We start from the raw sequence: 14377 nt of genomic DNA on the forward strand, positions 1-14377 counted from the left end.
CCCACCCACCCACCCACACACATTTAAATATTTTCCTCTTCAAGCAACCAAAAAAAAAACCAGCTTTGAAATCAATATTAACAAGGTTTTCTTTCTGTTAGTCTTTAAATCAAAACTGTAATGTTATAAAGTAAATCAATTACACAGATTTACATATATATAATGCATATATATATATATATTTATATATTTATAAATGATGTATTTACACGATCATGTCAACGAAAATTTTACCGAGCACTCTGAAAAGTTTTACAGAAACCAGAAAATTATTAAGCACTTTATCACTAGAATTAAACTATAGTTTGAAATTGATTTAAATGTATTTAAAGCTGGAAAAAGTGTTATAAGAGAATAACGTGCTATTTACAAAATAAACACAATTAACATCGCTTTTAGAAGTAAATCTATACCCAAAGCTTCTTATAAAAGTTGGACAATATAAAGCATTTGTCCATTCTCCAAAAATTGTGAACTACTAATTTTACCAAAGGTGACGAAAAGAAAATTACTGGAAAAGTCACAAAACAGTAAAAAAAAAATAAAAATCTTCATTAAGCTTTAATTACAAATTCAAAGCGCCACTTTTCTTAATTGAACTCTTAGCCTTAAAGTATACGCGGTCTTTGATAAATCAAAAACATCACTAAAAAAACATCTTTCAATATTGAAATATGATAAAATAGATAAAACGGTAAAATATTAAAAATGCAGTGAAAATTCATAAGAAAGCTGTAAATAATTTGTACAAAATATCAATTTGTATTACAAGAGCTCAAAAAAGCTACAAAAATAAAATTACAATATATCTTTAAAAATATCTTTACAAACTTGCATCACAGATAATAAAGATGACGGCTTCATTAGTTTGTTTTTTTCTTTGTTTATCTTTTCAACAAAGTGAAAAGCAAAACAAAAGTTGTTAAATATAAAATACTAAGTCTTTTAGAAATGAGGAGAAAAATCAACTCTCTAAACTATTAGTAGAAAAGTTTTGAATATTTTTATGACGTCCAAAGTTATTCTGGAGAGCCGTAACGCAACTTTCAGCCGAACTTATAGATTCAAGGAACGGTATCAAGTCCATCAATTCAGTGTCGTCCTTGTCATCAAACCACGAGGTAACAGGAACCTACAGAGCAATTGGTGTTCTCAGAACAATTTAAATAATTAACTTTTTAGCAACAGACGATTTTAATTGGATGCTTAAGAAAGAAAACGATTTTCTAAGTAATATTCTATTCGATGTTATTTCATTTCTACTACTACATTATCTTTATTTGGACTTTTTTATTTGCTATATTGACAATCATCTCACAATATTCTTCTTACATCAGCTGCTTTTAAAAAAAAAAAGCCCGGACTTACATGTTCAGATGTCGTAAAAACAACCCTGATGCTAATGTTTGCGTAACACAATTTCAGACATTTACTTTGCATAGTCTTAACCTACATCATTTTTATTTGGATATGCAATAAGTGTTCAATCAAAAGTCTCAAAATGAATTGTAAACCAAACTCTGTGCACTTTTTATTCCCTATTTAATTGGCCCTTTAACTATAAAAAAAATTTTTTTTTTGATAAAGTAATATATGTTAAGTCAATTGAGCTTGATTACCATAAACTTAAAAGCTGTATCAAAATTGTGATAAAGCAGAGTAAAAATTAATAGTAACTAAGTGCAATAACTAATATATAAATATTTTCTATTTTACTAACACTGAAAATTTAGTAAAAATCTACTTAAACAAATTCATCAAATTCTTTTGACACAAGAAACTAATTTTTTAATGTTGTTATATTGTCTCACCCTGGATTGTTATACTATCTCTTCCTGGGTGTTAAGAAAAAAAAAAAAAAAATTAAAAAAGAAATTTAAATATTTAATTATATAAGTGCATGTATATTTAAAACCTTATGTGCATAAATAAAACATGCAAATAAACCTGTTTCAGTTTTAAAATAAATGCCTGTTAAGACACAAATATGCCTTGTACTTTAAATCTGAAAGTGTCAGGTTTTATTTTCCATTAGCACGTCTGAGTTTTTTTAAACTAACATAAATAATAAATTTTCATTTATTATTTATGTTAGTTTCATTTCATAATGGTAATTTGAAATTTTTCATTTCAAATTACCATTATGAAATGAAAAATTTCATTTACACTTACTGCATTTTCAGGGTGAAATATATATGATGCAGGAGAGTTGTCAATAATAATGACATTATGTAGATCACGACCTAGTTTGCTTAAGTCCTGAAATATATAAAAGCACTAAATAATTATGAAAACAACCAACTATAGATATACTAACAAAAAGGATAAACATATTTTAAACTTAAATCTGTTAGATTGATATTAATAAAGTAAAAAAAAAGATGTTTCTGAATAAAAATAAAAACATACCTTAACATAATTACCCTTATAATAAACACAAGATTCTCTAAACAAACGTGATCGAAAGCATGTTGTTTTATCCAAAAGATCAGCAACAGGATCTGCATACTGAAATTATAATAAGTGCTTAGAAAAAACCAAGTTTTTAGAAAGACTGTTTTTGGAACAAAACTTTGCATGAAAAACTAAAACGCTGCTATACTTTTTCTTTCTATAATAAATACTAAGCTTCTATTTCACAAAAACAACCCAAAAAAATATACCTGATAATTTATTTGTATAATAAAAATTACAACATCTTAGAAAAGAACAATAATCTGAAATACCTTTGCCAAGCTGGCAGTAAATAACACACATTCAAATAATTCACCCATTCTTTTCAGAAACATGTCAACAAATGGCCTTTTCAATACATAGACCTAAAAAAATATATACATTAACATTAACAAAAATTGTTACTAACTATAATTTAGATAAAATGCTATAAAAATAAATAAGAACAAAGATAAATTTTCAGAAATAGAAAATTACTTGATGAACAATACCATCAATTTCTACAGGAACAATGAAGTCTGCATTTTCAACAGGCTAAACATCACATCAAAAATAAAAATCAAAAAAAATGTAAATACATCTTATACATCCCATGCTTTTTTTTCAAAAACTTTTGCGAAGGGTAATTTATTGAATTCATCAAGGATTTTACTTATGTAATCTAATTGAAATCTTATTTCTTATTTTTAAATCAAATTTATTAATTTTAAAAAATGCCTAAAAAATCTTGTGTTTATAGTTGTACCTTGAATTATGATTCTCAAAGATGCTAAAAAAAATCATAAAAAATCATAAAGAGTTCTTGTGGCAAAAGAAAAACACATAATTATTAGTATCACATAAACATAGTGGGTTCCCAAATTCTTAATTTACATAACTCTAGTGAATTGAGAATTTAGGAACCTACTATGCTTATGTAATTCTAGTAAAATTTTATTTACTGGGAACAGCTTATGTTTAAAAAAGATTTTTGTTTTTAAACAAAGGAATTATAAAATATATTCTCATAGAAAATCCGATCACCTGTGTTACAAATAATGAAAACAAAATCTAAATAATTAGATTGTTTTCATTGTCAAGTGGATCTATGGAATAGAACAAAGAATTCTCCATTTAATATTGAAGATATTTCCAATGGTTTGTATCTTTACTCAAAACCTTATCAGTATACTGACTGGAAAAGTCTTGCCTAGTTTACAACAAATGACAATTACAAGCTAATTGGATCAAGTTGAAGATACTGAGTATATTAAGGATAGTATTTAGTCATCTGAAACAATTTCAAAGGTGCTGTTTTACATAAGGTTACAATGTAAATATAGTAAAAAAACAAAAACCCATGAACTGCAATAGACAAGAGTAAGTAAAAAGAGTAAAATTCATACCTTAAATGAACTATGAACTAGTGTTTCATCTAGATCAATGACAACACATTTCTTATTTTGATCTTGACGAGTTAGAGCAGGCAGAAGATAGAAAGATTCAGCTGTCTAAATAATAATATTGAACTTAAATACCATGCAGCTATTAAAAAATGTTTACAAAACCGTTTTTAAATGTTTTTTATTTTACTTTAGTCATTTATATTACATTATATATTATTACATTAGCTGGAGGAGCTAGTGGAGGTGTTTCATTAAACTTATAAATATAGTAATGAAATTGATTGAACTAAGAAATAGATTGGAATGTAACCCAAGCTAATTTTCTTTCAAACCTTACATCTTTCAGTGAGGCTCTTATTAAAAAAAAAAAAAAAAAAAATTATGACAGCATAATATGGATTTCTATTAACTAAGCATCATCATTTGGTTGATGAACAAAATACAAACTTCTATCAGCCACTTGAAATAAATCAAATTAAAAATGATTTATTATTTAGGCAAAGCTATAATATTCTTTATGTTACTAACATTTTTTCAACACTTAAGGACATTACACAGAATTTCTAATTGATTAAAACCATCAAACCTTTTTTTACAACAAATTTTAAATAACAAATTTATGTATGAATGTAAACTTTTTTTTAAAGCTTAACTGTTTTAAATGCATGAAGAATTCTATTTTAGATTGATATAGAAGTTGGTTATTATCTGCTACTAACTGAAAAACCAAACCTTGATGCTTACTAATAACTCATACTAAGTTCTTTTTATTCCTGTGGTTGCTAGAATCAATAATTCTTACCTGGCAGCTCAGATCATTCTATATTATACTATCCTACTACTTTATTGTGTTTAGTGAGATTTTATGGGATTTTATTTTAAAATATTTTTATTAATTGAATAAATATTTTATCAACAACTTTTTTATTATAAAAATATAATAGTAGAACAACATAAAAATGTTAATACAAGAATTAACATACTTTTGTGATTTTTGTGAACATCTTTAAAACAACTATTAAAAAGTGGCCAAAATGCTAATCATACACTGATGCCAAATATAAACACAAGCATTATGAGAATTGAAAACAGAGCATTGTAATTAAGTAAATGAATTTGATGATTTAAGAGTATCTGAAAATTGTTGTTACTTTAGCAGCAAGATTATTTTGGAAACACTAGCGTTTGGGACTACAAGCTGTATTATCTATACTGTTCACCAGATATTCTGATTAGTACTTTTTTCAAAAAATGACAGTGTTGTCATTTGAAAAATAGTGTTTTTTAGTAAATGTGTTTGATCAATAAACAATTGTTATTTTTACTATGGAATCTATTGCCTAAAAAATTCAGAAAAAGCAATAGGTTGCAATGAGCAGTACTTTGAATAAAAAGAATTTTATCATACCTTTAAAATAAACATTCTTTTCCAAGTAAAACCTTTTAAAACTCGCAATTTTAAAAATTATTTACAAAATTGGATTTTTATTTTCTATGCAGCAAAGCCATCATCTTCTAAAATGCTCACAAAAGTATTGTTTAAAAAAACCTGATGCCACATTTTGTTTTTGTTTTTCACTTTGGGGTCAGATCATTATATTTCAACCAATTTCAAGAAAACTTTGTGGGGCACCATCTCTGATTTTCCTGATTTTTATATATCATTATCTACACAATGTTAATGGGTTAAATGTGCAATTTCAGAGTTCCAAGTGCAACGGTTTAGAAATTATAGCCTTACATACACTCTCAGGTAGCCCCACTTGGTTCCTCAAATGGTAAAAACAGACAAATTTAAGGCCTTATAACTTTTTTCTAACTTTCAACAAGTGGCTCATTTGTTCTAGAACTCTTTTCTAGATATTTCTGTCTTAAAAATAGTGATTTTCATTAGCTTGTATCATGTTAGAAAAAAACTACAGCCTCCTCAACTTTGGAAAATATCTGAAAAATCCTAAAAAAAGGCAAAATGAAGTTAACCGTAGTATTTTTCTATTCATCAACAAGTCCTTACATGTTAGTTTCTGATTAGCTACAATTGTCTGCAACAAATGGGCAAAATATAAGCAGCTTGTTACATTTTAGAAATCAGTTTTATCTAAAAATACACTTGACTAAAAAGTCCCATTTTCAGCCATTTGGGGATAGCTCGTAAATTTTTCTAACACTTTGTATTGATCTGATATTAACAGCAAATAAGGCCATTAGATCTAACTTTATAAAAATGTAAACATCACAAGCTTTTCAAGTTCACAACAAAAATGGCAGCATTTTTTAATAACCATATTTTTCAATTATCAGGGTTGAATAGCATTATTGGAAACCAGTGCCCCTACAACCTGCCTCCTGGCCCATATGAGAGGTATAACCTATCATAAGTCATTTCTTAAAAAAAAAAAAAAGAAATGGTTGGTTACTTTCTCCCTACACTGGATAGGAGCACAACTAAAGGGGTAATAATATAGAGCCTGCATTATTGTTCAAAGGTGATACTCAAAAAAAAATTTAGTTAATCATAAAGATGCAATTTAATCTTTATTATATTGATTTTTTAACAGTTGATTGAATTGCTAATAATTCAAGGCAAAAGTAGGACAGTGGGTTCATACATTACTGGCAATAAGAAGTAGAGCAAGACTAATCAAGCCATTATAATGTTGATTTGATGTTTTGTTTAAATAAATAAACTTTTTTTATAAAGTATGAGTTTCAATTTCTTAGATAAACATGAATACTTGTTCTATGACAAGTAATGTTTACATTTTTATAAAGTTAGATCTAATGGCCTTATTTGCTGTTAATATCAGATCAATACAAAGTGTTAGAAAAATTTACGAGCTATCCCCAAATGGCTGAAAATGGGACTTTTTAGTCAAGTGTATTTTTAGATAAAACTGATTTCTAAAATGTAACAAGCTGCTTATATTTTGCCCATTTGTTGCAGACAATTGTAGCTAATCAGAAACTAACATGTAGGGACTTGTTGATGAATAGAAAAATACTACGGTTAACTTCATTTTGCCTTTTTTTAGGATTTTTCAGATATTTTCCAAAGTTGAGGAGGCTGTAGTTTTTTTCTAACATGATACAAGCTAATGAAAATCACTATTTTTAAGACAGAAATATCTAGAAAAGAGTTCTAGAACAAATGAGCCACTTGTTGAAAGTTAGAAAAAAGTTATAAGGCCTTAAATTTGTCTGTTTTTACCATTTGAGGAACCAAGTGGGGCTACCTGAGAGTGTTTGTAAGGCTATAATTTCTAAACCGTTGCACTTGGAACTCTAAAATTGCATATTTAACCTATTAACATTGTGTAGATAATGATATGTAAAAATCAGGAAAATCAGAGATGGTACCCCACAGGCCATTGGTTGAAATATAATGATTTGACCCTTTGACAAAGTTTTTTTTTAAAGGGGTAATAATTCCTTGAGGGAAATTTTCCTAGAGGCTTTTTTATCAAAAATTTATTTTCCTAGGGAACATCTTTCTGTGTGAATTTTGTGGAGAATTTTTTCCTGACACATTTATGATTTATACACTAATGTTTTGAATCTAATTATGTAGTTAGTTATAGATGAAATTTAAATTATAAAGATATTATGGCTTCCAAATAACTTTAAAAAATACTTTACAAAATCAATTAAAGAATGTAGCTCTTTAAGTATTAAAATGTACACTTTTTATCACTTAGTTTAAGTTGTTAATAATAATAATAATACTAATAATAATAATAATAATAATAATAATAATAATAATAATAATAATAATAATAATAATAATAATAATGATAGTAATAATAATAATAATAATAATAATAATAATAATAATAATAATAATAATAATAATAATAATAATAATAATAATAATAATAATAATAATAATAATAATAACAACAACAATAATAATAATAACAATAATAATAATAATAATAATAATAATAATAATAATAATAATAATAATAATAATAATAATAATAATAATAATAATAATAATAACAACAGCAATAATAATAACAATAATAATAATAATAATAATAATAATAATAATAATAATAATAATAATAATAATAATGATAATAATAATAATAATAATAATAATAATGATAGTAATAATAATAATAATAATAATAATAATAATAATAATAATAATAATAATAATAATAATAATAATAATAATAATAATAATAATAATGATAATAATAATAATAATAATGATAGTAATAATAATAATAATAATAATAATAATAATAATAATAATAATAATAATAATAATAATAATAATAATAATAATAATAATAATAATAATGATAATAATGATAGTAATGATAATAATGATAATAATAATAATAATAATAATAATAATAATAATAATAATAATAATAATAATAATAATAATAATAATAATAATAATAATAATAATAATAATAATAATAATAATAATAATAATAATAATAATAATGATAGTAATGATAATAATAATAATAATAATAATAATAATAATAATAATAATAATAATAATAATAATAATAATAATAATAATAATAATAATAATAATAATAATAATAATAATAATAATAATAATAACAACAATAACAATAGTAATAATAGGTTGAAGGTAATAGTTACAATATTATAGTGACCCTAGGTTGTTTAAACCAACGTCACTACAATATTGTTAATATTGTTACTAATTTTTATGTAGACCAGTAAAAGTTTATGATCTTAGAATGTGATCAGAAAAGATTTCAACAAACTTGAGTTTTACTTGCTTTCATGAAAATACACTTTTTTGCCACTCTTAATTTACAGTCACCACTGCAATGCACACAGTGAATCCTAATATAATCTTAATATCTGACCATTTTAGTATAAATATCATTTTCACTTGCAATTCATTCATTCGGAATTGCAAGTGAAAGATTTGTTGAAGCTTGTTAAAGAAAGACTTGTTTCCAAATAAGTTTCAAAATTTCAAAAAAAAAAACTCAGATGTATTTGTTGCGACATCTGTTCTGTGCAACATCAATAAAGAGCAAAGATCTTTTTGTACCATCGTTCATTGTAAAAAATCAAAGCACATCAATGAGCTTCTTTTGGAAAAAAGATTAAATTCTTCTGTGGACCTCATCACAAAGATTGGAATAGATGGTAGGGGTGGTTTTTTGAAAGTCAGTCTTGGAGTCATGGAAAAGAAACCTGAAGATAATCAAGCTGATTCATCAGACCTCAAGTTGCATCAAAAATCTTCCAAAGACTCTGGTGTGAAGTGCCAAATGCTAGTAGCCATAGGAATAGATGCCAGAAACTTATGGCAATGCCAAAAACATTCTTAATCTTATTCAAGCTCAGGAAATTCAGTTTGCTGTTTCTTGTGACATGAAAATGGCCAATATTGTTTGTGGCCTTCCACCTCATTCTAGCATGTACCCATGCTGCTCATGTGATGTTAGTGCCAAAGAACTGGAAAAATCAGGATCTCCTTGGACAATAGGCACCCTAAAAAATGAAGCTTTTTTAAAGCCAATGAGGCCTTTTTAAAATCTGGTGGGATGTTAAAAGAGGCAGAGATTTTTCTAATGCTGTGCAATCTCCAACTTTGTTAAAAAAATTTAACAGTTTCCCAATCATTGATGGAGCTCCACCTAAATATGGGTGTTGTTAACCAATCTGGAGCTCCACCTAAATATGGGTGTAGTTAACCATGTCCTCAAGGCTTTGAAAGAAAAATGGCCTGAAATTATTGAATAGTTGCTTTCTATTCATATTTTACCTCAACCTTTTCATGGAGGTCAGCTTGCAGTTCCTGATTGCAGAAAAATTCTCAAGACTGTTGATCACCTTCAAGTTTATGCTGAGAAGAAAAAATGCTTTTAAAGCTACTCCAATCATTGACTAATGAGAAAATTCAACAATGTGGTTGAGGCATGCTTTGGAAACAATTTAAGTAACCTAAGAATCAAAGAATTCAGAATACATTTTCTCACAACTGGCATCTTAACAACACCAAAAATTCATACAGTTTTTCATCATATTGAACATTTTATAACCAGAAAAAAACTATTCCCTTGGAGTCTACAGTGAACAAAGTACTGAAGCTCTTCACCACATCTTCACAAACCAGTGGCAGAGATTAAAGAGAGATAAAAGTCATCCAGAATATGGAAAAAAATTGAAAAATTGTCTTATTGAGTTTAATTCAAAGAATTATTGTGATAAGAATATTATGTTCGATTTGATTTTTAAAATCTAGAATTATTGTGCTTCATTATTCATCTGGTTTAGAAAATTTTTATTAGTTCATCATTGTAGCTGACATGAATGAATATAACAAGCACTAATGATGCAACGGTTAATTTATTATTAATTGTTTCAGAATGTTAGTTAAAGAATAAAAATTTTTTCAAAGGTGCATATTAGTCTTAATTTTTATACCTCCTTACTTATGAGAAATGTTTATCCTGTAAAAATGTTAAAAATGGCTGTCATCTATAATCGAAAATTGCAAATATTTTACTAAATTATGAACTCAATTTTCTCTGGAATTTCCCAATGCCTGATTTTTGATTTACACTTTTGAAGTCATACCCTATCACCCCACCAAAGGGTTTTCTCAGGTCTACCAGATAAGGTCAACTCCAATAATTAGGAAAAGTGTTTGAGTTCATTTTGACTTTTGATTTGTCATCACAAAATTTCATGATGGATTAAAGGGAAATTAAGCCTGCAAGAAGTTAATACCAAAGACTAGCTAAAAGACTATACTGATAAAATTGTATTGTCCAGACAAACTAGTAAATTCTCCCAAAATACAGGGTGTGGCAGCGATTCGCGAACTAATTTTTGGCTAGGTTTTGTGATGTAAATAAAATACTTCCGCAATTTATTTTTGTTGATTAATGTTCAATGACCATCTTAGGTTTTAATAAAATTGTGAATAGAAAACATTTTAGTTAAGTTTTACAATGGAAGCCAAAAGAACCGAAGTTTTAAATTTGATTCACGCGGGTTTGTCTGCACGTGAAGTGATTCGTGTTTCTGGAGTATCTAAAACTACATTTTACAAAGTGAAAAAGCGTGGCAGTGCTGAAAGAGCCAAAATGCCATCTCCAGTGAATAAAAAAGTTGATAAAAAGTTCACAGAAAAGCTTAAAAAGCATGTTGAAAAGAATCCTACTGTATCCATCAGAAAGACAGCAAAATTGTTCAATATTGATGAAAGGACAGTCAGAAGAACTCTAAAATTACTTGGAAAAGTCAGTGTGGCCCGACTTTCATGTCAAAATTTAACAGAAAGACTAAAAACTTTACAATTGGAACGATCAAAGAAGCCTCTGAATTAGCTAAAAAGCCATGCTTCGTCAACAGTTAAAGTTTCCCCAGATGAAAAACTTTTTCGTGTTGACTGTGTGATAAATAGGTGTAATGACAGATTCATTGTACTGAAGGGTGACAAAGCACCACCTGTATGTCACACCAAGCACCCTCAGTCCATCATGATGCTAGGAATCATCGCTTCTAATGGAGAGAAATGCCCACTAGTCTACATCAAAGAGAAAGAAAAAGTTACCTCTGATGTGTATATTTGCTTACTAAAACGCTATGTGGTGCCATGGCTAAAGAAGACATTCCCAGAAAACAATTACATCTTTCAACACAAAAATGCACCTTGTCATGGGTCCAGAAAAACTCAACAATATTTTCAGGACAATATGGCTAATTTCTGACCCAAACACTTTTGGGCAACATCCAGCCCTGACCTGAATCCCCTTGACTATAGTGTGTGGAGCGTTGTTGAGAGTAAGGCTTGCAAAAAGACCCACTCAAGTCTCAAGTCACTAAAGTCATCAATTACCCATGCTTAGAACTCAATGTCAAGGGACTATATAATAAGCACCTGCTAGTCCTTCCATCCTAGGCTTGAGGCAGTGATCAAAAAAAAGGAGACTTAATTGAATGTTAAGGTGGGAAAAGTATTTATCTTCAATTTTTCTCCTATTAATATACCATGAAAATAATTTTTTAGTGCTTTAAAAGTTTATTTTGAAAAATGCTCTAAAAAGTTCGCGAATCGCTGCCGCACCCTGTACTTGCCTACATCTATCTAATATTATTTGTGCCATTAAGAAGCCTTTGAGAGTCAATGATATTATCCTGAAAACAATTTCCTGAAAACAATTTCCTGAAAACAAATTCCTGAAAACAATTTCCTGAAAACAAATAAAAAGAGGCATTTTGTAGAAGAAACCTCCTGAGATGTTAAAAATTAACCCAACTATAATCTCTCTGGGTAAAGGTAAGAAAACATCTTTAGACATCTGCAAGCTGGTAACATAACATCTAACATCTTATGGTAACATATACTGTAGGAATGTTTGAAAAGTGAACTAAAATTTCAAACAAATATATAAGGTACTTTCATCATTTTATAGACTTTTGTAGTAATGTAAATGTGAAAGAGTTTGTTGGTTTCCTTAATTACATAAGCATTTTATATGTACTTTAAAAATCTATTTTCCATATTAGTCAAAATTATTTGGATTCTGTAAGGAGCGCCACATATATTGAAACTATCCATAAAAAAAAATGTTTCCTAGATCATTCTACTTTAAATATAAATTGAGTGAATTATTTTTAAAGAAATTTCTTACATTGCATGCATTTTCTTTAAATATTGTCAGAAAGAATAGATAGTACATTCATAATTTTTCAAATGTAATATTTATTCTGTTAAAAATTTACCAAAACTGAAGGCACTATTTAAAATATATTGCTTAACCTAATATCTAGAGCTAAAGCTATTGTTTAAAACCCAGGATTCAAAAAAGAGAAGTTAAAAGAAAGTAAAATTTTATAAAATTATGTAAAAGTTAATAAGAGAGCTAAATAAAAACTTATTGAATTGATCTTACAGATGATTCTTTTAATTCTTCATCTCTCTCTTCATCCTCATAAGATTTAACAAACGCTGTGTCATTGTTGTTTGGCTGTTGCTGTGTTATTACGGCAGCCGTATTGTTGATGCTTGTTTGGGTCACCTTAATTGATTTGTTTTGGAAAGGCTTTAATGATGTTTTTTTAGAGCGAAAACAACAGAAGATAGTTGATATTATTCCACGATGTTTACGTTTCTTAAAGGATGACACAAATTCTAAACAAAAAATTTTGTTAGTCTTTATATGACTATGAAAGTTTAACACAATTCATGCTATATATATTAGAGTTTATCAAAGTAGATTCAAATCATCCTAATTTTTACTCTGTTTTAAAAATTTTTTTGGTAAATTTAAGACTGTTATGTGAACTCCTAAGGAATATAAGTGACATTAGATTTTTTCTTAAAGCATATTCACATTGACTTCTTAAAAATGATTTGAAGCAATTTATTCTTTATAACAATTATCTTAGAATTAGTAAAAACTGACAAACTTTTTGAAAAAATTGAATTTTAGCTTTAAAAATTTCCAGATTTTATTTCAGTCTATAATTTAATATCTAAAAAGTAGATAACAACAAATGGCTTATAATTGCAGAATATCAATAAATAGGTTAATGTTTCCTAAATCCAGAGTTTCAAGATAAGTACTGGAATGGTCTGTCATTTTTTGTTGTTCATATTCTTTGCATACATACATATATGTATGTATATATATACACACACACAGAGATATACAGTGTGTTAAGGCATAAAATACAAGGTTGTGTAAAGTGTGCACTCACATATTTTTTAAATATGTGTTTTGAAGTAAACACATATTTTATGCCTCAATATTAAATCATACAGAAAAATATTTTGAGTTACCAGTGTCGTTTAAAGTTGCAACATGATTTCCATTTGGATTTAATTGTTGGCATTCCTCTCTTTGTACTTGTGTTATAATAGACGTTTCGTCCATAAGAAGTTGCTGGTACTGAGCAGCTTCCAGTTTGATATCTAAAACTATGTCTTAGTTGAATATTGGGACCGTTTTAAAATAATTAAATATGAAAAGGCCATAAATATATATAAAGTAACGATCGGAAGGCAGTGTCACTGAATTTATTATTTATAAATTGATCACGTTATCTCCGTGATATTCATAGTTCAATGCGCGTACCTCGAGTTCTATTCCAGGGGCTTAGTGTGTTTTTTTTCTTAAAAAAGGATTCTGAGCTCTCCGAAGGATCCTCAAAAATTGCGCTTAGTTAGAGGGGTTAAATAACCATTATTCAAAAACCTTTTTCATTCGTTGAGATAGACCTTTCCCGAATTCGATTGCACAATTGTCTTGTAGAGTGTCTTGTAGAATTGTCTTGTAGAGTAAGAACGAAACCCGTATGAACAATAAACAAAAAAAAAGGAATTACGGCAGGCACTAAATCACAGAAGGAATAATAAACTATTGTTAAATAATCTTGGCGAGTCTCAAATGCAAAAATTTAAAAACATTCAGTGGTCATGTCCTGACGACTAAACCGAAATATCAGATAAATAAATGTACATTTCTCGACATCATAAGTTAGCAAAAAATAGTTATTTGTTAGGAAAAATAAAAGGT

The 14377-nt window shown here is 27.5% G+C and overlaps 2 protein-coding genes across 2 annotated transcripts in view; one reads left to right on the top strand and one right to left on the bottom strand.

Moving 5' to 3' along the window:
- LOC149883914 (uncharacterized) overlaps nt 1-14377 on the top strand; it is a 46187-nt gene that overhangs the window by 8383 nt on the left and 23427 nt on the right. The window contains exons 4-5 of the mRNA XM_090098662.1: nt 10793-11095; nt 11288-11418. Coding sequence (XP_089954788.1) covers nt 10793-11095; nt 11288-11418 — 434 coding nt within the window. The remainder of the gene's footprint in view (nt 1-10792; nt 11096-11287; nt 11419-14377) is intronic.
- LOC145185505 (CTD small phosphatase-like protein) lies at nt 666-13943 on the bottom strand. The gene is made up of 8 exons (XM_080061433.2): nt 13642-13943; nt 12752-12990; nt 3840-3944; nt 2932-2988; nt 2727-2819; nt 2410-2508; nt 2173-2259; nt 666-1132 (listed from the first exon to the last, which is right to left on the bottom strand). The coding sequence occupies exons 1-8, from the start codon at nt 13733-13735 to the stop codon at nt 965-967; spliced, it is 942 nt and encodes a 313-aa protein (XP_079917559.2). The 5' UTR covers nt 13736-13943; the 3' UTR covers nt 666-964.

This window comes from Hydra viridissima, unplaced genomic scaffold, assembly GCF_058129835.1.
Source record: "Hydra viridissima isolate aposymbiotic clone 2 unplaced genomic scaffold, HvirCarnegie_v1 scaffold_9, whole genome shotgun sequence".
Classification (NCBI taxonomy): domain Eukaryota; kingdom Metazoa; phylum Cnidaria; class Hydrozoa; order Anthoathecata; family Hydridae; genus Hydra; species Hydra viridissima.